The 27371-nt window shown below is 37.3% G+C and overlaps 1 protein-coding gene across 1 annotated transcript in view; it reads left to right on the forward strand.

The window, feature by feature from the left end:
* Positions 1–27371, forward strand: part of LOC135363099 (alpha-mannosidase 2-like) — a 143445-nt gene that overhangs the window by 78021 nt on the left and 38053 nt on the right. Inside the window, exons 13-16 of the mRNA XM_064583784.1 lie at positions 10818–10983; positions 12305–12523; positions 13284–13406; positions 17146–17260. Of these exons, the coding sequence (XP_064439854.1) occupies positions 10818–10983; positions 12305–12523; positions 13284–13406; positions 17146–17260 (623 nt within the window). The remainder of the gene's footprint in view (positions 1–10817; positions 10984–12304; positions 12524–13283; positions 13407–17145; positions 17261–27371) is intronic.

A 27371-nucleotide genomic window follows, 5' to 3' on the forward strand; every position in this document is an offset into this window, starting at 1 on the left:
TTATTTATTCCCAGATCAGTTGTTCTTGTTATTTTTCTTACACAATTTGATTAATTTTTATTGAACTGATGAATTATACAAAAGATTGTTTTTTTTTTAAATGAAGTTGGGTTCTTTAGAAATTTTCAACAAATGTGAGTCACTGGTGAGATGCCTAAAAAAAATTGGGAAGAAGTCATAAAGATGTAGAAGCAGTCTGTACTCATATGGCTTAATATTTTTTCAAGTGGTGAAATTCTTGGTCTGCTTTAGAAAAACCTAATCTGGAAACCATACATGATTAATCACATGCATGGTTATGCAGAAAATATGACACAGGACTCCAGTTAGTAGTCCCATAGTTAAACCAGAAGCTTTGCTCTTAATATCAATAGATTAGGAAATGTTATATATATATATAAGTATATATAAAACATATATGAAAACATGAATTATTAAGTCATATGTGTGTAACTTAAAATTGTACTACTTAAACTTTAACTTTCAAGTCAACTTTATCTCTTTCAGTTAATAGGTCTATTGCCAGCCTTAATCACACTTAAAAGAGGGCTTCCATTGTGTCTGTATTTCACAACCAATTTGGAGACTGAATCTGACAGAAATAAAATAGGCAGGTGCAGCCACTCTGGAAAACAGTATGGAGGTTCTTCAAAAAGTTGAAAATAGAGCTGCCGTACGACCCAGCAATTGCACTACTGGGTATTTACCCCAAAGATACAAATGAGGTGATCCGAAGGGGTACGTGCACCCGGATGTTTATAGCAGCAGTGTCCACAATAACCAAACTATGGAAGGAGCCAAGATGTCCATCAATAGATGAATGGTTAAAGAAGAAATGGTATATATGTGTGTGTGTGTGTGTGTATATACACACACACACATATACACACATACACACACACAATGGAATATTATGCAGCCATCAAAAAAAATATCTTGCCATTTGCAACGACGTGGATGGAACCAGAGGGTATTATGCTAAGCGAAATAAGTCAATCAGAGAAAGACATGTATCATATGATCTCACTGATATGAGGAATTCTTAATCTCAGGAAACAAACTGAGGTTTGCTGGAGTGGTGAGGGGTGGGAGGGATGGGGGGCTGGGTGATAAACATTGTGGAGGGTATGTGCTATGGTGAGCGCTGTGAATTGTGTAAGGCTGTTGAATCACAGACCTGTACCTCTGGAACAAATAATACATTATATGTTAAAAAAAGAGAGAGAGAGAAAAGATAGAAGGAAGGGAAAAATGAAGGGGGAGGGGGGAACCGGAGGGGGAGATGAACCATGAGAGACTATGGACTCTAAGAAACAAACTGAGGGTTCTAGAGGGGAGGGAGGTGGGAGAATGGGTTAGCCTGGTGATGGGTATTAAAGAGGGCACGTACTGAATGGAGCACTGGGTGTTAATACGCAAATAATGAATCGTGGAATGCTACATCAAAAACTAATGATGTAATGTATGGTGATTAACATTACATAATGAAATAAAAAAAAAAAAAGAAATAAAATAGGCAGAAACAAGTGGGGAACTGATGGTAGAGCACTGACCTAGGGAAGTATCCGTTCAAGGAAATTACTATTGACAGTGGCATGGGCCAGAAGGATACCCATGATAGTCTTTGCTGAAGAAAGAATCCCTCCATTTGTTCACCAGAGTTGGCATAAAACAATGAATATACAGGCATAGCCACCTTGGATGGTAGCCCTTTGGACCTTTGCAATCAGGCTGGCTCTATGCATGTGGACTTACATTCCTTATTATATATTTTATATATTATATAACTTACTCTTCTCCATCACTGCATTTTTCTTCCCCTCCTTTAGGCATTATTAACAAACTGGTTATTTAATTTATTTATTTCTTGCTGTCTGTCTCCCTTGCTAAAATATTAGCTCCATGATGGCAGGGAACTACCTTGCTTTTGAATCCCCTGGCAAATCCCTTGCTTTTGAATCCCTTGCCAAATACTCGTCAAATAAACTAACTCTAGGTAAGAGAGGGCTTTAATGCCAAAATAAAGACCAAGAGTACCTTTAGCATACACAGGGTCTGGATATCTGCTTCTGTGAGGGTAAGTAAAGGGAAAGTTATCCTAGCAAACCTTTGCAAAGGCTCTACAGAACGACAGAAAGTAGCGCTACATGAAGACTCAGAAGAACAATTTACCTTTTAAAATGATTTATTACAGAGACCAGGAAAACATTACAAAAAAACCTCTTTGGAGTTCTCAAAAAATTTGAGTCATGATCTCTAAGAAATCTGAAACGGGAAACAAAGAGCCGAGATGAAAAACTGGTGAGATGATACGGGGAAGGGACAAAAGGGAAGGTTATTGGTGGGGGCGCGATGAGTGAGCATCTTTACAAGTGATACTGAAGAGTGAGGCCGACATTGTGAAAGAGTGTCCAGTGACACGAAAGAAAAAAACCCATGAGATGCTTTGCAAGAATGCAGAGAAAAGGAAGAGGAGTGGAAACAACAGGAGAGAAGATGATTGGTATGCAGGGTAAGATTTAAACAAAAGACAGTGATTTTCTTCAGGAGAAAAAAATGGAGCAGAGACAATGATCAAAGACAGAACTGATGGAAAGTTTTCTGAGCTGAGAAGGTCTGACTTTATAGATAAAAGGGTTAAGTTCTGGGTAATACAAATGAAAAGAGGGTCACTCCTGTTATGTCTTGGTAACTTAGTCCAATTAAAAGGAAAGGGACATATTGTAGAAGTACCCAAGCAGAAAGATATATACTGTGTAATATGGAACAAAAGCTAAACAGACTTAGGTTTCTTCTCTGTAATGAGAAGACTATAGAGTTTTTAAATCATTTTATACTCACAGTTATCTTTTGTATGTGAAAGCAACAATAAAAGACATTTTCAAATATGAAAACACAAAATGAACCATGGGTACTCTTCTTTTTGAATATTTTCTTGATAAAGTCAACTCAGCTGACTAATATTTGAATCAAAAGTAAGAAGGCCTTGAAAATAATGAGACATCGTGAAATGCAGATCATGACTGGAAATTTGGTTACCGGAACTGAAGCTAGGTATGTACTGTAGAAAAAGCTACAGGAATATAGATCTGTGACTTCAGATTATGTTAACATCTAAAAGAGGTGGAGAGTCAAGAGCATATAAGAGATCTTAAATAAGTAATTGTTTTGCCTCAGGAAGATTTAAAAGATAAAAGCTCCTGGTGAGAGTGATATTTCCTACTCAGTTGCCTTCATTTATTGTCCATGTACTGGTGACTCACCACATCCATATCTCTTCTGAGAAAAGTTGGCCAAGTTCTGCCCACAGGCCAGATAGGTAGCTCCATCGGGATGGTCCACCTGTACCTCCATTTCAGTGCGTATAAAACTGAACTCCTGGGGCGCCTGGGTGCCTCAGTCATTAAGCGTCTGCCTTGGGCTCAGGTCATGATCCCAAGGTCCTGGGATCAAGCCCCACATTGGGCTCCCTGCTCAGCAGGAAGCCTGCTTCTCCCTCTCCCTCTGCTTGTGTGTGTGTGTGTGTGTGTGTGCTCTCTCTCTGTCAAATAAATAAAATCTTTTCTTAAAAAAATTTTTTAAATTAAAAATAAAACCGGATTCCTACTCTCTACTCAAATATTCTGTGGTCCTGAGCTCCTTAATAAAATTTCAGCAGCATCATCCAGTTACCTGGGCCTCAATTTTTGAGTGATCATGCATTGCAGTTTTTCATTAGTGTCCCCTTCAGTCCCTGCTCATCTCTGTCTCTTTCACTTTCTCCTTGTACCCAAACAAATACCAGGTCTTTTCATTCTACTTCCTAAACGTATCACAGTTTTGTCCGCTTCTCCTTAACTTCAGTACCAGTGCCCTCCTTTAGGTTGCTACTGTCTCTCCCCTGAGTGATGGCGACACTCTTGTAACAGGTGTCCGTCCCTCCCTCATACATTTGTTGGAGGAATTAAATAAGGTTACGTATATGAATTTTATAGTGTAGAATCTGGTACTTAGTAGGCATTTAACGGATACTAGCCATGATGTTTCAGCTGCTCAAAACTCTTCTTTTGCCCACTGCCCTAAGGCTAAACTTACAGACTCTTTAACTTGAATTATGTGTCTACATTTTGGTTTCTCTAGCATCATCTTTCACATTACCCCAGCCTGCACTCTGTGTTTCAGCCCTTCAACTATCAGTTCTCTTAACATACCATGTTCTCTTACTTCTAGACCTTTGCTGCCTGGAAACAAAACAAAAACCCCCTACCAGCACATCCCCAGGCACGCACGCACACACACACACACACTCTCTTTGCCTGATTGACCCCTGGTTATCGTTTAGGACTCAGCTTAAGTGTTACATTCTCTGGAAACTTTTTCCAGTATACTTGAGTCATATTAGGTGTCGTTCTTGTATGCTCCCATGGGACTGTGTGTCTAACCACTGTTGTCCCACATAGCACATGTATAATATTCCTATGAAGATGCTTGCTATAAACCCCGTGAAGGCATAGGTTGGGTCTTATTCATCATTCTTACATGACACCTAGCAGTCTGTCTAGAAAGTAACCCAGTAATACGTGCCAGGAGCGTTCAAACTAGGCATTGCACTGGAAAAAATCGATCCTGTGTAGAGATGAAGAGAACTGTGGGCAAAACCTTTCTCTCAGCTTTATCATCTGAAAAAATACTTTAAAAGACTTAAATGTTCAATAATAACCATCGAGGAATTGGTCAAATAAACTATGTTCATAAAATTCTATATAAAGTTAAAGAAGATGCCTGTGCTAGCATGTATTTTGTAATAAAGAGCATAGGATTGGTAAATTCTGAGGCTTAGCTTAAGTTTTTATGAAATCTGCCTTTCACATTCCATGGAGAAAATAAAGAAGACTCGCCTGAATTAAAGAAGTTATGAATGGTTGAATGAAATAAGAAGTACTTGGTATACAAGAGATGTTTGCTGATTGATCATTAAAAATTGTGGTAGAGAAGGTGACAATTATGAGAAGTTACATGTAGTAATTGATAGGCAGTTAAGGACAGATTTAAAACTAAGCATCCCTCTGAGGAAAAGTATGTTTGTAGTGATCAATCTTTATGGGAAAATTTTTGCTTTAGGAGAATCATCTTGCATTCAGTATTACCTTCTTTTAAGATCAATAGGAGTTTTGGGTACTTCAGTATAATTTGTTGTGGGTATAGTGTTTCGCTTCAGATTGCATTCAACTGCATGTAACAAAAAGCGTGCTACATTGGCTTCCCAAGAAACCAAGTTTCAAAGTAGTAGGTAGTCCAGGCCTTGTGATGTGTTCCATGAGGTCATGAAAGGACCAGGCCCCTTTTACCTCTCAGCTCTGCATTAGCCTGTGGTGGTTCTCATGGTTTCAAGATTGTGCCTGGTTCTCCAGACATTGCATTGTGTTCCAGCCAGGAAGGGGTAGGAGGAGCAAAGGATGAAAGTTATGCCACTTGAGTCTGCTGACTTTTATTAAATTGAGGATACAATAATTCTCTGGGAAGCTCCACTTGCTGAATTCTAATTATATTTCATTGGCCAGAACTGTGTCACGTAGCCACAAGCATGGAGAATCAAGGGCTTTTTTTTTTTTTTAAAGGTACGATTACTGTCTTCCTGAGTAAAATTGAGTTTCTGTCAGGAAAGGAGAATATGGGAATGGCTATTGGGTAGGCAACTAGCATTATCTACTCATTAGGTTCATTAACTAGACGACTCAGGCCAGCTACCATATTTTCTGATCATGGACTACTCTTCCCTGCCCTCTTCCTCTCAGACTGGAGTTGTATTCTGCACACTGTGGAAACAGGTCTGTGCTGAATAAATCAGTCCTGGATGCTAGAAGCTTCTTAAAATCCTGTTCTCAAGACTCTCCTACCAGTTAGGTAGTAAAATCATATCTAACACAATTATTAAAGAAACAGATTTTCCATTTATTCTAAAACCAAAACATAATTAGATATTGTAAAATTAAGAATTGGGATAGAGATAAAGTAAAAGCATATATGTCCTGTTGGGATTTGGGGTATTCATATATAAAGAAAATATTCTTAAATGTTTACTGTTTCTTAGTGACCTATTTAGGGTCATGTTAAAAGATACTTATTCCTTGGTTCAGATAGTCAGCCATTCAGTGACAGATTTATTTTGTGTTCCTGCCTTTGTCGCACTGTGCTGGGATATGTTCATGTTCTCCTTCCCCTTTCATTTCTTGTGTTTTTTTTTGTTTGTTTGTTTTTTGTTTTTTTCTTTTTCTTTCTTGTTCAGAACCACAGATAGGGTGTCTTCTATAAGAAGTCTATGCCTTGGACTGCTTGTATAGCCTACCTTTAAATAAAATCCTCAATCCTTTACCTGAAATCTTTTGTGAATTCAGAATTTTTATTTTCTAGGAACATAATATGCATATATGGCATATTATTACATAAATATTTCAGTCTGGGACAGGGCTCATTAAATAATTTAAAATTTCTGAATATTAAAAGATCAAGTGGAATAAATAATTTTATGTGGCTTCATGTCAGTTCAGTTTAGGTTTTGCCACCAAATGAGTTTTGAAAAAACCTGATTTTCAGAATTTTTCAGATTTTGCAGATAGAGACTGTAGAGCTATATAATAAAGGTTTGGAAGAATTATGAAATAATTAGTTTAAAGTAATTAGCAAATTCCCTAATAAAGGCACAGTACAGGAGAAAGCACCATAACTCTTCTGACTTGCATTGGATTGTTACTAGCATCATGCTTAAGTGCCTCAACTTTTCCTCTTTGTCCAGCTTCCCATCCCTTCCAAAAACTGAAAAATGTCTGTCTTTCAAGAAATTTTTGCAAGTCAACTGGTGCTGACTTTTCACCCTCTGTACCACATTCCCGAAGCACAGAGGTATTTAAGTGCTAACTTTTCTTCTTTATAAGAGTCCTTTCCTTGATTCTGCTTGTCTACTAGTGATCTAGCTTCTTGAATATTCATTAGGCTTCCTCGTTATCAGAATTAAAAAAGAAATTCTTATTCCTTTCTTGCACCTCCTGAAAAAATACTTTTTATGGTTTTGTGTTAGGCAGTTTAAAGTTTATGATAGGCAGCTTTAAATAATATAACTGTATTTATTATATATACATTTTTACTGTCACCTAGAAGTTTGAAGAAAATATTTATCAGTAGGCGACCATCATTCTCACATACTGATTTCTGAAAGATTTACAACGTGGTCAGAGTTTGTCTCCTTAGTGCTTTCAGGGCATGATATCTTAAATCATTCTTTTCATCAATTTTATGTGAACTTGAAAAGAATCTTCCTTCCCAGGCCCTTATAATTAGTCTACTGTGATTTTGTTCCTAGGTACAAAATTATTTTAGATTTTATTAGCTTTAGATTTTATCTGTGGAAGTGGCTGAACAGACTGCATTTAAAATGATAGTTTTAAGTTTTATTTCTTGAAAAGCAATGGCAAAGTAGTTATGTGTTCAGTGAACACCTGCTAAATTGCCTGGTTAGTCTGTGTTTTAATTGCCTTTTTATTGTTTATACTTTAAATCAAACTTTCTTAACTAGCTGTGTGGTTCTAGTTTGTTGTCAGATTATTATACAGTGAATTAAGTTTATACAAGGTGTTTTAGTTGTGTGGTTTGTCTAATGAAATCAAAGCGATTTTGTTTGTTGCTTCCAACATCTTGCAATTACCTCATCAAGGATCATAATTGGGAGAGTGCAGAAGATGGAGAGGAAAAATGTGTGCCCTCTGTGTGTTGGATTATGATGAGATATTTTGTTACACTGTGAAGGCAGAGTTAGCATGGGGACTACCAACTGTAATCTGGGAAGGATTATAATCATTTCCAGTTATGATATTTGGAAATGCATAACTTGGTAGAACTTAAGAAAAACTTGGGAAAGGAGATGAGATAGTGGCAAAGAAAAGCTGACGTTAGTTTTGCTGTATCTGCCAGGTAATGCAAATCTTAAATGATCCTCTTCTGTTATTGCTGTAATGCCAGAGGTTTTCCCCCCGTTAGTTGGAACTGTGTAATGCACCACGAAAGAGAGAAAGTAAATATCTGGACTACGAGTCATTTTAAAAAGTGATTTGTATTAGGGTTGGGCAGGGGGGAAGTGATGATTAAATGAGAGTCCTTAGCTGTTCTGTTTTGTTTTGTTTTCTGGTTTCTTGCACACTCAGTCCTCTGTTCTCTCTCTTCTTTCCTCCCCGTGTCCATCATGTCTTCTGAAATTGCTGAGACAGAGCTAATTAACTCAAAGCAGTTCACAGCATAGACTGAAGTGATATGGCGTATTTCAAAGTCTTCTGTTCTTCTGAACCAGATTTTTTTTTCCTTCTAAATGCAGATTAATAAAGCATGCACTACAAGAGGAACAAGGAAAAGGATTTTAGTGAAGGTATCCCGATCCTGAAAAAGTCGGGATCACATACTAATGTGTGTGTCAGAGTCACATACTAATTAGGACTCATACTAATTAGCTACTAAAATGAAACAAAACAGAACCTAGTTCACAGCTTATTATAAAAAGTGATTTAATATTATATAAAACTAAATGTATGGTTAAAATTATTATTTGCTTTAAATGTGAATCTTTTTCCCCTATGGGACACGGGAAGGAATCTGTGTTCTGGATGCTTATTACCTAATTTATTGGTTGGGCACATGTTACATTTTATTATCAGAGCCCTTATGACTAGACCTGTGTAGTAGAGCATCCAACAAACCTGCCAGTAGGAATTCTAGGCTCAGTACCTGGATGTGCCTCAGGGCTTCTGCAGAATCAGGATACTGGCCCGAGTCTTCAGACCATATTATCTCTAAGCCTCTGGGAACATGGGGTTAAGCAGTAAATCACTCATTTCTGGGATGCTGGCTTAAACATCTTTGGTGCTGAGGATAGGTGATCCTCAACTGTTTTTCTTCTCCACGTTGCACATTAGGAATATAGTATTGTCTTGCTGGTAACAATGAATCCTGGCAGTTGTGATTCTCCAGGTGTGTTTGTGATGGGACAAGTCAGGTGACACGTAAGCTCTGGTAGAGGGCAGTAGGAGGGCACCAATAGGTTGGCAGATCCTTCAGGTAAGTCTGTTAGCATTGCCCTCACTATTCTTTAGAATTGCTTCTGTGGATAAAATAGGGTTTTACCCAGTATGTCAAGACTTCAGTGTCCTTTGTAAATACGTTTTTGACTACACAGCTTCAGCCACTCTTCTTTCGCACATCTATGGAATCTCGGTGAACATAAGTGGTGTAAGCTAGGTTGTGTGATCCTGATGCATACTATAAGCCATTAGGAATTAGAGACATTTTTATTGCTGTGTTGTCGCTTTTGGTATCTCAGAATACCATTTCTATCATAAGAGCTTCTCCCGATAAACCCTTTATAAGTCAAACATTTTATAGATTTTATGCTACATGCTCGCTCTTTTCTTTTGTGTTTTCCTGTTGTCCTTCACTTTAGTTTTGACCACTGCAAGTATTAGTTTTACTTCTTATGCGATTTGCAATGCAATTGAAATACACAGAACACACGTAGAATAAAAGAGCATGACTACGCTTTCTAATGCACTAAATACACAATACTAGCTGGTGTCTGCCATCTTTGATGTAGCTGCTATGGGTCAGGGGGAGATGGGGTTGCTATTTGACTATTCAGTTCTGTGGTCCTGCAGTTACAAAATTGTATAGGAAACCAAAATATTTCAATCAAGAAAATATTCACTAATGAATCAGTGAGTTATATTATTCAAACATCCTCTTTGAAATATCTTTTGATTTATTTGAAGATAATCTGATTCGAATTGATCATAAAGTAAAATCATAAATCTTTCAAAGACTCTGTTTCATGAAGTCTGTGATATGATGGTCTAGAACATTTCTGCTCACAGGCAAAGCCATGAAACAGTGAGGATCTCCAACTAAGAATTCTTTGAATATCAAAGAAATTAAGAAGAGGACTTTAGGAAAAATGATGAAGTCCTTGAATATTGTTTACAAATGTAGTTATGTTTAAAACCATCCTATAAAAATTAAATGCGTGAAGGTGTCATAATGTGCTAATATAAAATATTGTTGGAAAAAGTCTGCCAGAAACTCCAGTTCATTCATTTTTTTGCTCATTCTAAGAATTGCATGTAGTTTTAAATAATTGTCTAAACTTATTTTAATAGTGTGTGTTGTCCTTTTTCTAGCTAGGCCCAGTCAAATCTTTTTTAGCACTATTTGTATAAAATTTTAACACCCTTTTTAAGTGGAGCTACTTGAAATGATCTTTTTTCCAGAACCAACTCTCTTGGGGAATAAGGACCCCATGTATATAAAATAAATGTGTGATTCTGCATGGATAGCCATACATTTTTGTTGTCTTTTAGTGGTCTAAAATGAATGTCAGGATTTTAATTGAAATTAATTGTGGCTAAAGTACAAATAGGCAATGTATGTGTTTTCTTACTCAGCGAGCTTAGGCAGGGATCAGGAGATTAGTTGGATCAAGCTGATTATTTTAGAAAGGCTAATAAAACCATGTGTTATATAGGTCATTTTCTGGGCCATGGAAATAACTTTATTATAGTTCTATTAATGTCTTCCATTTGTATAACATTTTATTCTTAGAAAGTGAATCATTATTTCATTACCCTTTGTAGTGTGTGTTATTTGTGATGAAATTGCGTGTTCTCCAAAAATTTTACCAGAATGTGTTCCTTATAAGTCCTCTCCGTGTGTTGACTCTATGTCTACAAGCTGAGTCTTTACACATAGTGTAAAAGAAGTAGAAATACTGTTTTAAGACCCGAGTAGTGAAGCAGCCGTTTTTGCAGGTATCTTGTGGTCTGTAATCCTTCAGAACAAGACCGAATCTCAGTGGTCTCAGTCTATGTGAGTTCCCCCACAGCACAAGTGTCTTCTGCTTCCAGAAAGCCTGTGGAAATTCAGATGAGTGCAGTTTGGAATACAGCAACTACTATTTCACAGACAGCCTATGAGGTACGTTTTCGCCATAGAACTTAAAGAGTCACCATTAAAAAAGCATAGCCAGTATGTAGTTTATATATGTATCCCTGCTCCCTTTGAGTCATCACATTGGTGTATGTGAAGTGGTTAAAGTTGTGGATACCAGGGGATTTAACTGACCAGTTAAATGACACTAAAGGAAAAGAGATCCTGTGTTTCCTAGAATACTAATATCTTCTTTAGTGTGTATATCACATGTTATTATTAGTATGTTATTAGCATGTATATTGTATATCTTTGTAAGTATTGGAACTTTTTCCTGAAGTAATGAAGTCATCATTACCTAAAAAATTTTGAAATTCTTTGTTTAACTCAATTCAGTAACAATTATGCACACTGAAGTTGAGATGAATAACACCTTTTCTAAATAACTTAGGTCCTTTCAGCGTTTCATTGCAAAGGTGACGTGACACACCATAAAAGAAGGACTTCCTAAAATAGAGGAAGGTGCTTTTTACCTGAGATACAACTGTGGAAAGCCTGGCCTGAAGTAATAGACATTTTTGGAGAAAATTTCTTAAAGTAATATTAAACTGGACCCCCGCATCACTAGAAAAGTTGAATTCTTGGAGTCTCGAGTGCAAATTAAACTGTACTTCTGAAGACGCAGCCAAAAGCTAGGAACTCTAAATGAGAATTACTTTGCTTGTTAAAAGCCATTGCTGGCTGCTTTCATAAATTCATAATCCTTTAGTTAGAAAGGAGAAGATAATAGAAGTTTTGGTCAGATGTTACAGGAAACAGCCTATCTAGAAAAGGGAGGAATAGCTCCTAGAAGGCAGAGGTCACGACTTACAGTGTGTGTGCATCCTCTGTGCTTTGTGCATTGTCTGCTGGACCCCAGGCATTCGATGGCCACTGTTAGCCTGCCTAATATTTATAGTATTACATTTACCACTTTTATTTTTAATGTACTTGAAACCATAGTATAAAAAGGGTCCTGATAATTAGGAAAAATTGTTGTTCACCTAAAGCTCCTACCTTCATGAAGCATTTTCTCCTCTGAGCATCCATTAAGAGCACCAGAGGACAATTGAGGTTGCTCGTATAATTTCATATATTGAATGAAAGCATTCATGCCTTTGATAGTCCTACCAACCTGAAGTTATTAGATTCCCTGGATAAACGGAAATGTGGATACTCTACCCATAAATTCTCAAAACATCTTTAGAGTATTAAATTCTTTTTAAAATACGGTAGTTTTTTTGTTGTTGTTCTTACTAGATGTATAAATCCTTTTCTTTCAGTAGATTGCATTTCTCTTTAAAAAAATTCTCTCCTCTGTCTTTTAAAGATCTCCTTCCTAGTGCAGATGCCACCACTCGGACTGAAAGTGTATAGAATTTTGGAATCAGCAAGTTCAGACCCACATTTAGCTGAGTATGTGCTGCATAATGGTAACGTAAAAGATAAAGGAATTTTCAACATGAAGAATGTAAAAAGTACTGAAGAAGATATAACTCTAGAGAACTCCTTTGTTAAACTTCGGTTTGATCAGTCTGGGCTTTTGGAGGTATGTTCTGAATAGTTTCCAAATTCATGGAAGGCTTATCACTTTTATTATAATATGTGCAGATTATGTATGCAGAGGGGGGAAAGTCGATGCAAATACTCTGGGAGAAAGGATGGATGAGCTATATGTATCTGATATATGTGGTCCACTGTGACCACTTGCTCCTAACAAGGGTGGTCTGTGGGTGGTGCTGCTCCGTGAACTGTTACTGGTCCACAAGATAAGTATAGAAGCTGTAATGGTTGAGAAAAATGTTTGTGGAAACACTGAAAGCACAATGACACAATAAATTTATGCCTACTGAATCTAATAATAAAAAATTTGAGTGTATATTTGGTATATCACTTTAAATTTAATTTTTCTAGTAATTCACTCTTATTGTACTTCACAAAAATATTGGTCCATGCATACTGGAAATAAAAAAATAAACCTGCTTCTTCAGTACAGAAAGTTTGAGAAGCACTGGTCCACATCTCTTAATTTGTGTATCTCTTTCTTCCTTAATGAAGTGTGTTCTTTTTGTTTCTATTGTGAAAGTTTTAAATTCTAAGTATTAGCTATAAAAGTATACTTTTAAATATAAGATTTTGGGTGTTCATCCAAGAATCGTGAACATTAGAGGCTGAATGTTAGCATTTTTCTGTCTGTCTTGAGGTTTTTTGGTGTTTTTTTTTTTAATCAACATATACATGGAACCAGATGCAACATCATTAAAATCTTAATATAGTAAGTTGCTTTTAAACATTGTTTTTATCCTTAGGAAATGATAAGTAAAGAAGACAGTAAACATCATGAAGTAAAAGTGCAATTTTCATGGTATGGAACCACCAGTAAAAAGGACAAAAGTGGTGCCTACCTCTTCTTACCTGATGGGGAAGCCAAGGTAAGTGCCAATGAACTGAGCTGTGAATAAGCATTTATTGAAAGAGTAATGAAGAAAAAAATAAGTTCATCTCATTATTTTGTCATCTGTTAGGTATAGATGAGTTGGTTCCACTATTATATTTCCTTATTGACACTTGGCAATCGGTAGTCGTGAGTGTTAGGTAAACAAATAATTTTTCAGGGTTGGAATTCATTAAGGTGCTACAATGAACAGTTGCTCTCCATGGAAAGAAGCCAGATTTGTTGGAGGGTTCAGGTGCTGTTGTGGTGTTCTGTGTGGCACAGCACATATACAGAGACAAATTATCTAGCCATAGGAGAAAAATAAATTGTCCAGTGGGCCATTTTTCTCCTTAACTTTCAGCACTTTAAAAAACAAAAAAAATTTTCCCTCCCCTTGACTGTAAAGGTGTAATAATATATACAAATTTTGGCACATTTTTGAAAATGCAGAAAACTGAAGAAAACAATAAAATTTACCAACTATTCCAAAGGCCATGCAAACCACTGCCAACATTTTGATGTATTTTTTATTGTCTTACTATGCATATCCCTTTCTCCCCCATTTTCACTGTTGTGACAGTGCTCACAATCAAATGGTATATTCTTCGAAAACACATTTTTAATATATACTGTTGTGATTAAAGGTCTGAGGGTCCAATGTCTAACATGGTGACTGTAGTTGATAACACCATATTATATGATATGCTGAGAGAGTAGAACTTAAATGTTTTCACACACACAAAAATGTATATATATGTAAAAAAAAAAAAAAAAGAATTTCCTATTGTTGCATATGTAGATTTTCTCCCAATACTTCACTACTGTAACATTGTGATAAGCTTTCTTTGTAGCATTCTTTTTATGCAGTGATGATTATTTCCTGAGAATAACTTTCTAGAAGAGTTATTTTGTGTCAGTGGATGAGGCCTTTAAGACTTGATACAGGGGCGCCTGGGTGGCTCAGATGGTTAAGCGTCTGCCTTCGACTCAGGTCATGATCCTGGAGTTCCGGGATCGAGTCCCGCATCGGGCTCCCTGCTCGGCGGGGAGTCTGCTTCTCCCTCTGACCCTCCTCCCTCTCCTGCTCTCTGTCTTTCATTCTCTCTCTCTCAAATAAATAAATAAAATCTTTAAAAAAAAAAAGACTTGATACATACTGGGGCGCCTGGGTGGCTCAGTTGTTAAGCATCTGCCTTCGGCTCAGGTCCTGGTCCCAGGGTCCTGGGATGGAGCCCCGCATCAGGCTCCCTGCTCTGCGGGGAGCCTGCTTCTCCCTCTCCCATTCCCCCTGCTTGTGTTCCCTCTCTAGCTGTGTTTCTCTCTGTCAAATAAATAAAACCTTTAAAAAAAAAAAAAGACTTGATACATACTATTTCTCTGTCCTGTAAAGTGACTGCATAAATATTCGCTCCCACCAGCATTTTTGAGAGTAGCTCTCTAATATACCACTCCAAGCACTGAGAATCAGTCATATCAAAAGCTTTACCTATAATAATGGGTGAAAAATATTTTACTGTTAAGTTTTTGTGATTATTAGGGAAGCTAAACTTCATACATTTATTTCTCTCTCCTATATCTTTTGTGAGTTTCATATATAAGTTCTTTGACCATTTTTCTACTGGTATGACTTACGGATCTATAAGCATTCTTTATATATGGTAAAAATTAATCCTTTTTCCTATATACTGCAAAATGTTCCATCAGTGTGTCATTTAATTTAATTATGTTATGCTGTTATAGTATTTTTTTTTAATTTTTGTGTAGTCAGTTCTGTATTTTTTTCTTTAGAACATCTTCCTTTGCTTTTCTACTTATATAGGTTTTCTCTACTTCAAGATAAGTTAAATATTCTCCATATTTTGTTGCCTAGAAACCTGTCTCCTGCAGAAGTTACTGTTGTTCTTCAATTTCGAAAAACCTGTTAACCGAAATCAAATAATAGATTTTATTTTATTTTATTTTTTTAAAGATTTTATTTATTTATTTGACAGAGAGAGACACAGAGAGAGAAGGAACACAAGCAGCAGGGGTGGGAGAGGGAGAAGCAGGCTTCTCGCTGAGCAGGGAGCCCGATGCGGGGCTCGATCCCAGCACCCCGGGACCATGACCTGAGCTGAAGGCAGACGCTTAATGACTGAGCCACCCAGGCGCCCCAAATAATAGATTTTAAAGAATAGCATTGACCGTTCTAAGGAGTCTAGTTTTTTGTTGTTTCGATTTTTTTTTTTTAATCAGTGAGGAATTAAAGGTAAACTACAGCTCATAGTAGCCGTTCTAGGAAGGGTAGTGGATCCTAAGTATAAGCTGTATCAGTCTGTTCTCACTTGGACAAGAATTTGGGTTTTGGGTTGTTTTTTTTTTTTTTTAAGATTTTTATTTATTTATTTGAGAGAGAGAGTCAGAGAGAGGGCACAAGCAAGGGGAGCAGCAGAGGGAGACGGAGAAGCAGGCTCCCTGCTCAGCAGGGAGACCGACGTGGGGCTTGATTCCAGGAACCTGGGATCATAACCCCAGCCAAAGGCAGACGCTTAACCGACTGAGTCACCCAGGCACCCCAGGAATTTGGTTTTGATTGACTGTTCTTATACCAAAGAAAAAATGAAAAATAACAATACTTCTGGAATATTATGCATGGGCAATTGTGACTAATTTATTTAAAATTATTCTATCTTTAAATAGCTCTAATATTAAATTAAAAAACCAAGAGAATTATCATATATTTACAAAGAGAAAATAAAAGACTATCAGGGAGGCAGGTGGGTGCATCAGAAACAGGTAGGAGCCCAGAAATCCCCATGCCAGCTTTCATGTTCTTCCCTTACTTTTTAGCTATATGGTAAAATTAGGTCCAAGAACTTTGTAAACTCTTAATGCATTATATTAATTTCAGAATATTTTTTCTAGAACCAGAGAGGTACATTTGGAAGAAAATTTCACAGGTCTGAAAATCTGATGCTACTTAAGTAGTTCGCAATGCAAGCCTAGCTCGTCATGCCATTGTTGAGCTTCTGCAGCCTGTAATGCTTAAGAAAATATAATTCCTTCAAAAAAAAAGAGAAAATATAATTCTTCATAAATGCTTTCAATGTGTTCCTATGTCACAGAAGTATGTTCTGTTCCTGATTTTTCTTGACAACTAGATTCGAAATGACGAACCTTAAACCAGTGGTTGCCATAGTTTTTTCAAGTTTGTAAATTTGCTTTATATTCAGTTCTTTCTAGTAAAAGGGCAGTGTGTTTTATAGACTAGTAAACCTAAGTGTGATTAAGCAATTCTCTGAATCCTGCTTTCTGTTTGCTTAGATGACTCCCTGTGGTCATCCTTGCCACCTGCCCGACCCCTGAACATTAGGGGGCCACGGTTATAATAAACGTTTGCCTGGGAAAATGTCACTGCTGTAGAATGAATGGTATTTCTAATAAATAGCACATGGACAATATAGAAGGGTTTTAATTAGAAATTTTTATAGCTGGGAGGGAATGTTTGTAGATCACCTAGGCCAGTCAAGTTGTAAACATTTTTATTTTCTATTTTCAGCACTTTTTGTCTAATGAAAAACCTTATACTCCATTTTTATAGCATGCGCCTGTTCTGATACCTTGTAAGGTTTTGTTTTCACTTGAGATTGCAAATATCAGGTGGTATGTATTTGCCATTTGGGAAATGATAATAAACATCCCTTGGAAAAGTTAAAAGCTGAAATTTTTTCTTAAAAATGTCATTTCCTCCTCAGCCTTATGTTTACACAACACTGCCCTTTGTCAGAGTGCAACGTGGAAGGTTTTACTCAGACGTGACTTGCTTTTTGGAACATGTTACCCATAGGGTCCGACTGTACAACATCCAAGGTAAGAAAACAAAGCAATAGCTGTGAAACATGTACTCTGGTTCTGGAATTCTTTGTGTGTCATTTTTAATAAACTAGCAATTGGTTTTTTGTGTGGGTTTTTTTTTGTTATGTTATGTTAATCACCATACATTACATCACTAGTTTTAGATGAAGTGTTCCATGATTCGTTGTTTGTGCATAACACCCAGTGCTCCATGCAGTACGTGCCCTCTTTAATACCCATCACCAGGCTCACTCATCCCCCCACCCCCTCCCCTCTAGAACCCTCAGTTTGTTTCTCAGAGTCCATCGCCTCTCATGGAGCAATTGGTTTTTGAACATGGTATTTATGGTGGTCTTTCCTAAACTTGTCATTATACTCACTGTGTGGTTTAAAAATATACTTAGCCTTTTGATAATCAGAAATGGTAAAACATTTAACTCTACATATGTATGTTCTTTCCCTATATATATCTCCTCTTACGTCTCATAATATTTGTCTTGGTCATGAGTTCATTAATTGGAATCTTTATTTCTAAGATCTAAAAACAGTGGGGTTTTTTGTTGTTGTTTTAATTTTACAAAATGGGAATTCTGTCAATTACGGCTTTCAGTTAGTAGATCATTGACCGTCTCTGACATGCACACACCCCCCCCACATATGGCCTGCCTTAAATATGGAATGTATTACAATAGCAGGTGTTACTGGAATTTAACTTTCTTTTAAGAAAAACGTTCGTTACTAGTTCTTTCTGTTTACAAGTCTTTACCTGGGAGAGTATAAAATCGGGCGATTGTTTATTGCTTTTAGGATGGGACTGATGAGCAGCATCTTTATCAACCAAGTGACAGTAAATAGGCTTTTAATCCTCTTAGGGACTTAACCATGGGCAGTGGTTCTTGTCCTTCCTTAGGATTTGGATGGAGCCGTGGCTCCCAGACACCCTCAGAGTTGCACATTTATGTTGGTTCATGTTGAATTCACTTTTTTTAGAATGGAGTACTTTTCCAACCACAAATTTAATCCTAGTAACCAGACCACTTAACCATGGTATCAACTCTCTTAGAAAAGGACCTCATAAAAATGCCACTTTAGATTCTTCTTTGCTGTTAGCTAGGCTGAAAAAGTTAGAAAAGGAAATATTGTTTCCTTGAATCTTTATACCAGTAGATAATAAAGCGTTTGAAAACTAATGATAAAATATATGGGCAGGCGCTGTTTGCTTTTTGGGTTTTGTGGGGAAGCAAAGGGTACTGTGTTCAGGGAATGTTCACTTTGCTACCTACAAGAAAGTCTGAAATAATCTTTTATTGAGTTTTATTGAGTTTTCTAAAATCTCTGGTAAGCCAGAAACAATATTTTTGACCATCCTTTTCTACTCTTGCATAAGCCATTGTTCAACATCTCTGAGAGCTCTAAAATTATACCTTCAGCTACGGCCAGAGGTTTCATTTTATGGGTAGAAAGTAGCATCCCCATCACACAGGAGATGTGCTTATCTGCTTTTAGATTTGCTTAAAAAACTGTTGCTTGTAATGGAATGTTTCTTCCTTGAGTACAGCATGGCCCCCACTTTGGCCCAGGCCTGTGTCATCAAGCATGGTTTACTGTTGTTTTTCCTTAGGTCTACTTAGGAGGTAGGCTGTGTGACAGAGTTCATGCTGAAGCAGCTCGCCAGAGAATTCCTACTTCTCAGTCAAGTCCGTTTGCTTAATTGCTTTTCTTTTTGTTTAAATGAGTCTGTCACCATCATTGCAGCCTCAGAGTTTTCGCAGGTTGTCCAGGGGATCTGGAGCTCATCACAGAGGATGGTTTCCGTAAATTAGAGGGCCCTCTTCTGCTGCTGTGACTATAAGCTTAGTTTGCCGTCATATCCCAGTGGTTGATTTGGAAATTAATAGGCTCTGACTTGCCTGTGTACTCAACCCAACAAACATGCATTTACCAGGCCCTAAAAGCTTTTCTTTTCTCCTCTTTCCTTCTCCCCAGCTAAGCAGTCCAAAATGCCCAATGGCTGACTAGTAGCCCCTTTGCAGAACCAGGAACCACCAAGATTTAACTGCCTCCCAGCCCTCCAAGGTGACAATGCCAGTGGATTGGTCAGTTAAGAAAGAGAAGTTGTTCTCAACTGGACGCTTAGAGTATTAGCATAACAAAAATAATAATAATAAAATAAGAATACAGACCTCGAATTGCCTCTGGATGTCACAATGGGTGGAATAAACAGGGTGAAGCATTTGGATGAGATTTCTGTAGCTTGAAAGCAGAAAGCTTCAGAAGTTGGTGGGAAACGACAGATAAATAAGTTAGGTATAACGTGAAGTTAACTTAGAGTGCTTCTCCAGATGGGTTTTACTGTTCTTGGCTTGGATTGAACCTGAAACCAGCGTGTATAACCATTCGAAGTGACATAGCGATCTTTATTTTTGCTCTCTCAAGCCCAGAGTGTTTATATTTTTTGTTTTTTTCCAACATGAAAGCAATCGGTGGGAGATGGAGATACCAGTTCACCTGAAAGGCTTTCATTCAAACTATACATCCTTCTATGTTTGTATCTGAGCCCCTCTCAACAAATCTCCCTCTTGGAAAAAATAAGCCCCGTTGTGGAGAGAGAGCCTCTTCTCAGTCGCCTTCCTGACCTCCCTCCATCTGTCGTTTTCTTTCACATACCGGTGCATGAAGGCTCAGGTTGTCTGGATCCCGGCTCATTGGGGTTTTAATTAAATCACTGGTCAAAACCTAAGGAAGAGATGTGAGGTCTTCAGGGTGTTTGGATGTCGACGAGTTCAAAGTGCCTGAATGGGGTCTGGTTATGCTGCACCAAAGCAGCCATACTGTGAAATACTTGAAAGCTCTTCGGTGTTTTAAACTTCGGCCTCATGTAAACCAGGTATCTGGGCGATTGATCAAAATCCATGGACAGGATGTAGCTTTTCGTCTTAGGTGTAGAGAAAACATCAGCCAACTTCCATGCTTTTGTCGAGTGGCTTGTGTTTAATATTTCTTGAAAGAACGTAAATACCTACTTTCAAATTTAACTTTCTAAATTGTCTTTGGATGTATGCTAATTGTGCCCCCTTTAAATAAACTGACCAGATGCAGTTATTCGGATGAGTATTAATGAATAGAGCCTGTTTGTTGTTAGTACCAAATTTATGAGCCAGAAAAAATGGGGCTTGGGGGAGAGAAACTATTAATATTTTATGATTAGGTACTATAATGGTATTAGGTTACTAAACCATTAATTATACAAAAGATTTTATTACCTCTCAGCAACAAGGATAAAGAAACAGAAAGAGTTGATATTATGGAATATCTGTCTTTATTGAGAGTCTATATTAAATGTTTCAAATTCAGTTTACTTGAAATATTCTTTTAAAAAAACTAAAGTAATACAAACCTGATAAAGTATCCTTAAATTCCTCAGTCTCTATTTTAGTTACTCTTTGACCGTTTTCTCCCCCAAAGTAACCTTTGGCTCCAATTAAGCTTTGAGAGAAAACAAAAGCAAGAACAGAAATCAAACAGCACTTCCCAGATTATAAAAACTGTGTGGTCATCATTGATTTTGCAACAAACTGAGTTGGGAGGCGTAGGTTCAACCAACTTTGTTTTTTTGTTTTTTGTTTTTTTCTTGGTGTTTTATATTTAAGTTTTAGTGTCTATTTGTGTTCTCTCCAGATTCTGAAAATGGTCAGAGGTGCAGTTTAGAGTCCTCTCTTAACATCATTTAAGCTATTAAAAAACACTCTTGTGTTTCTTTTCATTATTGTTCAAACATTACATTCAAAACGTTTCTAGAAATATTAAATTAGAGGAAATCTTGTGCTCACTAGCTTTAAAAGCTCTACAAGATCAGAGGGATTTGAAAGAGTTCTAATGCAACACAATGTATCACCTTCTATCAGGTTAAATAAGAAATCCATTTTGTAGCACCCATAATTTAATGAAATGCCCTTTTGGAACTATTTTTTTTTTTAATTTTTCAAAGATTATATTTAGTTTGTAGAAAATAACATTTTTCTGGAGGAAAAGATGGGAGAAATGAGGATTAATTTTTCTTGCACTATAATCATCTTTAATTAAATTGAAGCTTTTCGTGTCACTAAGGCTACTTTAGCTTTTCTTTGTTAATCTTGATTTGGAAGATAGAATGTGATACAGGCAGAAGCCCCTGTATCCCCTTACGTTATATATGTTTCATCACAACAAGTGCATACCTTGCAGTGACATCATGATCAGTAAGTGACATTTGCTAGCTGTGGCTTCATTTGTCTTTGGAGTTGTAATTATTAGACTTTGGTGCCCTAGTTTTTTGACATCAACAGCTACTTTGAAGAATGAGGTTGCTATGGGTTACCAGTGTGTCCTGTACATTTTCACTAGCACAAGGTTCAGGTTCCAGATCGGTTAAAATATATACCTTCAAGCTTCCCCCCGCCTCTCCGCCCCAGGACTACGTTCTCCTAGGCGGGTGTTTGTGAATGAATGAGTATGTGTGCAAACCATGTTTCAACCCTTAAGAGAAATATCTAAATGCAATACTTTTGCCTATTTTCCACCAACATACTATGAAAGTACTATATGTAATGGATCTTGCTAAAAGAAAGCAAGTAGCCTGGAGGTAAAATGTAATGAACTGCCATCAAAAAGTATGGAAGAAAAGACTTTCCTTTGGCTGCAATGACTGAGTAATTTCCTTGCATGGGCACATTTAGCATTCAAAAAGAGGTCGCTTAGTTTTTCTCTGTTTTGAATATGTAATGTGATTGGATTCATAACATGACCCTTGACTTTTAGAAAGTCAAAATGAACTCCATCTAGTTAAACACATAAGAGAATCACACTGGGAATTAGAGGTCTGAATCCTCAGTTGTGCCTTGAAGCCAACCAGTGACCTTGAGTTTGTCCTTAGATTTCTTACGGACTCAGTTTCTTAAACTGTAGAAAGACTAGATAGATGGCCAATTAGGTATAACCATTAAAGAGTCTTCACAAAACTTAGTATTACATAAAGTCTCTGTTGTGCTTAACTCCTTGCTCCTAAATTCATCTTCTAAGGATGGTTGAATCTGGGCCTTCCATCCCTGGAGTCCTCCTCCTTGTAAACAAGGTCTCAGAGCTTCACTGAAGTTGTTTTTATTCCCATGAAAAGATTCATGAGGATATTAAAATGGTTTGCAATCAATCTCTCATTTTTTCCCAGGACTGCGTTCCATATTTAGTTTAAGAGTAAAAAGCATTAAGTAAGTTATGGCTAGGCAGACTTAGGTAATTCAGACATTTTTGGAATACCATAATATGCAATTGACTGCTAAGGATTTTTCTTTCCTGTTAATTGGAACTTTTAAAAATTGAAATAAGTAGCTATGTGTTGAATCTGATTATTCCCTACAGGCATGAAAGAGGAGGTTATTTTAAGGGACTATAAGCACATTCTGGCTACACAAATTGAGAACTCAGAGGTTATCTTGGGGGCTCGTTGACAGCAGCTGCTGTGTTGAAAGCATAGCTTCTTAGCAGGGAAGCATCCTCCCCCACAAATAAGTGTTGTACTAAACTCAGATGAAGGGCAGGGGGATGGGAAATATAGGGGGAGTATGGTGGTTAAGAGCTCAGACTCCAGAGTCCACGTACCTGCATGTCATCTCCAGCTCCTATCCCAGCTCTGCCTCTTACTAGCTAGCTGCTTGACCTTGCACAAGTTATTACCTCTCTGTCCTTGGTTTTGTCATACTGAAAAAGGTGACAATAATAGAATCCACCTCACAGAAGTGTTGGAAGATTAACTGAGTTAATATACATAAAGCCTGGCACATATTAAGTGTTGTGTCTCCTTAAGAGGTTGTGTAGGCTTTGGGCACCTGGGTGGCTCCATCGGTTAGGCGTCTGACTCTTGATCTCAGCTCAGGTCTTGATCTTAGGGGTTGTGAGTTCAAGCCCCACATTGGGCTCCGTGCTGGGTGTGGAGTCTACTTAAAAAAAAAAAAAAAAGAGGATGTGGGCCAGATGAATTAGACATAAGTGTTACAAAAGACAGTAGCCATTGAGGGTTGGGGGTGTTGGGGAAGATTTGATAAAGAAAGTGAGCTGTTGAGATGCTATGTCTTAGAGAAATGTCATTTATATAGGCAGAAAGGAGGGAAAGAACATTAGAAAGCGTGAAGTGGGGTTTTTTTTAATCAGACTCCTTTGTTCCTATTAGAATTTGAAAAACTATTACATATATTTAAGTTGGCATCTAGTTTTTATACATTTAAAGAATTGCAGATGTTTTTTTTCTGGAATATAATAAATATTGACATTTTAAAATAAGCATATCCAGTGAGTAGCAATTTGATTTCCAAATCATGCATTTTTAAAAAGGCCTGAATAAGATCTTTAACAGTCAAATTTCACATCCTTATTTTCTCCTTGAACTCGTATTTCCATTCTACTTCCACAGAATTTTATCTTAATGTAATATTTTTATGCTTGAGAGTCTTGTTATTCATCAACCTTTCATTACTCTTATGAAATACATATGTATGTGTATATTAAGTTTAAAAATTCTATCATCCTAAAAGTAAGTATTAATTTTTTTCTGGATTGAGTTATAAAGATTATTAGTAGTATACAGTTGATCAAAACAGTCCCTGTATAGGGGCACCTGGGTGGCTCAGTCGTTAAGCGTCTGCCTCCTGTATATTGCCATTTTGGTCATTTATTTCATGAACTTATAGGAAACTTTTTGCTCAGTGGATGAATCGTTTCTACCCTTTGTATCCCCATATGTTCATGTATCCATTGGTGAATGTTACTTATTGCTAGAATGAGATAGGTTTCAGCATCGATTTTCTTCTTGATTTTTGTTTTTATAAAGGTAAGGCCAAAAAATGATGTTACCATAAATAGGTGGGAATGGAAGGAGTTCTATTATAAGAATGTCATTCAGTCCCTTGAACTCCTTATGAGTTATGGTCCATAAATCACAGAATTGTCTATTGTCAAACTTGAGTTTCAATCAATTATTTTTAATGATCTACTGCCTGACAAATTGATTAGATACACCTTCAGTTTTGTTGAAGGCAAACAATAGAAAATCACATGTTTTGGAAAATATTTGTTACCCAGCCTTTAAAGTTCAACCAAACACCAGTATTGCAAATTGTCTCTGTTCAGCGTCCACTGGAGTTAGGATGAATGAGTGGTATGCTACTGATTCTTTTTTGTTAATTCAAGAGAAGGAACGGTAAAAGTGTGATTTAAAAAAAAAAAAAAGAAAAAAACAAGGAAGAACTGCTTGCCTCCATAGCAAGATCAACTTGAGAAGTAAGAGTACACAGAATCCAGGCTTCCTGCATTAAGCTACCTTGGAAAGGAGCATGTTTGGGAGAGCGGGAAGTAGGCAAGTTCAGAGTGACTGTCAGTGTGGAGAGTATGCGAACAGACCATTATGAGTATTCTAGCATTCTTCCCTCGCTTGTCCTGGACCAGCCCCAGCTTGGATCGTTGGGAAGGGAACAGGAAAGCTCTACAGTGTTGTGAGCTCTTTTATTCACTCCCCATGGAAGTGCTTTCGTTAGATCTTGTCTGTTTTGGATTTAAAAAAAATGTTACTGATGTAGATGTTGTATTCCCTCCAAGAGAGAGCTTCCAAAAAACCTATTGTTTCCTTTTTTTTTTTTTTAAGATTCTATTCATTTATTCATGAGAGATAGAGAGAGAGAGGCAGAGGCAGAGGGAGAAGCAGGCTCCCAAGGAGCAGGGAGCCTGATGCGGGACTCGATCCCAGGACCCTGGGATCATGACCTGAGCCGAAGGCAGACGCTTAACGACTGAGCCACCCAGGCGTCCCAAACCTATTGTTTCTTAAAATCAATGCTTAATAGGACAAAAAAAAAAAAAAGACAGCTTTCAGTGTTATTGTGTGTTTTTTTCTATTACTAGGTCTTCAAGTATATTGTAGTTAATTTGTGTCATCTTTAACCAAAAATTGCAATCCATGGAATCAAAATGCTCTACTTTTCCTATTATGCATTTACTTTTGTGTCATTTTAAGAATTACTGAAATGAAAAGCCTAAAATATGTAGACTAGTGCCTTGCTCATGATAAGTTGATCAATAAGTCGTAGTAGTTATTTATCAAGTGCTTTAGAAATGAAACGAAGTGGTGCATCATCATTTTCTTAAATTCAAGACTTGGAATGAAATTTACTCAAATTTATATTCATGAAAGCAGATGTTAAAATTTTCACTTGTGGAGAAATAGTCAATATGAACATTTACAGACCTGGAAATCAGCAAGTACCTCAGAGGATAAATTAGATCTTACAATGGATAGGCAAGTTGAATAAGTCAACATGGACAAAAAGGTCATCTAGTTATGGGAGTTATTACCATTTTTATTCTTGGTACTTTCAGATATGAGTACAGTTTTTAAAAATGATAATATTTGCTTTTTTAGAAACATCATCTCCATATTGTCCTACTAAATTTATCATTGTTGTGAGAATTGTCGTTTATGTGTTGAGTGAAGCAGTGTGTATTAGTTAATAACCCTAAGAGTCAACTCCTGGTTAAGTTGGGTAAGTTCGGGGGCACCTGGGTGGCTCAGTTGTTAAGCGTCTGCCTTCGGCTCAGGTCATGGTCCCGGGGTCCTGGGATCGAGCCCCGTATCGTGCTCCCTGCTCAGCGGGAAGCCTGCTTCTCCCTCTCCCACTCTGCCTGCTTGTGTTCCTTCTCTTGCTGTGTCTTTCTCTGTCAAATAAATAAAATCTAAAAAAAAAAATAGAATAAAAAAGATAATAATTTTTATGTATACAAATAATATATATGTATACTCTTTTGACAAAAGTGTCACACATTATAGTATATGTATATAATGTAAAATCCCTCTAGAATCTGTGCGTGGTCCCTATCCACTACTCAAGAGAGGTAATCAGATACCTGTGTGCACCCTCGGATCACTTGCATTCTCTCTCTCTATCTCCTCTCTCTCTCTCACACACACCTCTCTTGCATGCATATCTGCAGAAAGGTATAGTATTGTGTTTGGTTTTAGCAAAAAGTTCATCACACTGTACAAATGCTCCATTCACCTCTTGCATCAGATATCTTTCTTTGCCGGGGCAGAGAGCTACCTCATTCATTTGCTACAGAGCAGTCCAAAACGTGGATGTACTGGTTTTATTATTCATTTGTCTGTTGGTGGGCATCTAGCCTGTTTCCCCATGTTTCTACCCTTGGCACCAGTGCACAGTGAACATGCTTGTGCTTGTGATTAGTGTTCATCTTAGGTAAATACGTGAGATCACAGTGTCTTTAATTAGTATATATTACTTTATTGGCTTCTAAAGTGACCGTGACATTTTTAAAGAAAAGATTTCGGATTGTTTTGAAGAAGTTTTGTATTCTGGCAAGCCTGTCCCATAATTATTTTTTATTATTTTTATTTTATTTTACTGATAATGTATTTGTCTCCTTTAGGTAGCACTTGCAGCATATCATCCCAGATCAGTACCCTCTCCCTTTCTTAAAAAATAACCTGGAGGTCTCCTTTCTACTTAGAGTCACTGCAAAGCTTCTCCAATCCATGGTCCCAAAGTAACTTTAACATTCTCTAGTGGTCAATTTGCCAGTGAGACATGATGGCCGAGAGGCTTAGTGCTGGTTCTGTCAGCCTTGTGATCTGGGGCAAGGTATGTTCTCCTAGGCTTAGGGTCAGGATTGAATGAGTTACTGTATGTAAAGCATATGGCGGGGCATATGGTACATAGCGAGGACTCAGTAATTGTTGGCTGATTCTTCCATGTAGCTGCTGCCCGTTACTCAGCAAACACTATCTGCCTATTATGTGCTGGGAGCATAAAGATAAATAAGACATGGTCCCAGTGCTTGAGGAGCTTACATTCTAACATGCATGTGTTTGCTCAAAATCTAAGTACTTATTCCTTTCTTTCTATTTAAACTCTGTCCATGGCCTAGTTTGCTTTCCTCCCATGTCAGCTGACTTCTGCATCATGAAGGGCAGCCTCTCACATCTTAACTCATTCTCTTTAATGGTGATTCAGCACCTACTACATCCCCAAATTATTGTTAAAAACTGGAATGCAGAGATGGTGTGTAAGACAATCTGTAAGGAGCTAAC

This window comes from Mirounga angustirostris, unplaced genomic scaffold (genome assembly GCF_029215605.1).
Source record: "Mirounga angustirostris isolate CCGP_5_RB_7025 unplaced genomic scaffold, mMirAng1.0.hap1 SCAF_18, whole genome shotgun sequence".
NCBI classification, from domain to species: Eukaryota; Metazoa; Chordata; class Mammalia; order Carnivora; family Phocidae; genus Mirounga; species Mirounga angustirostris.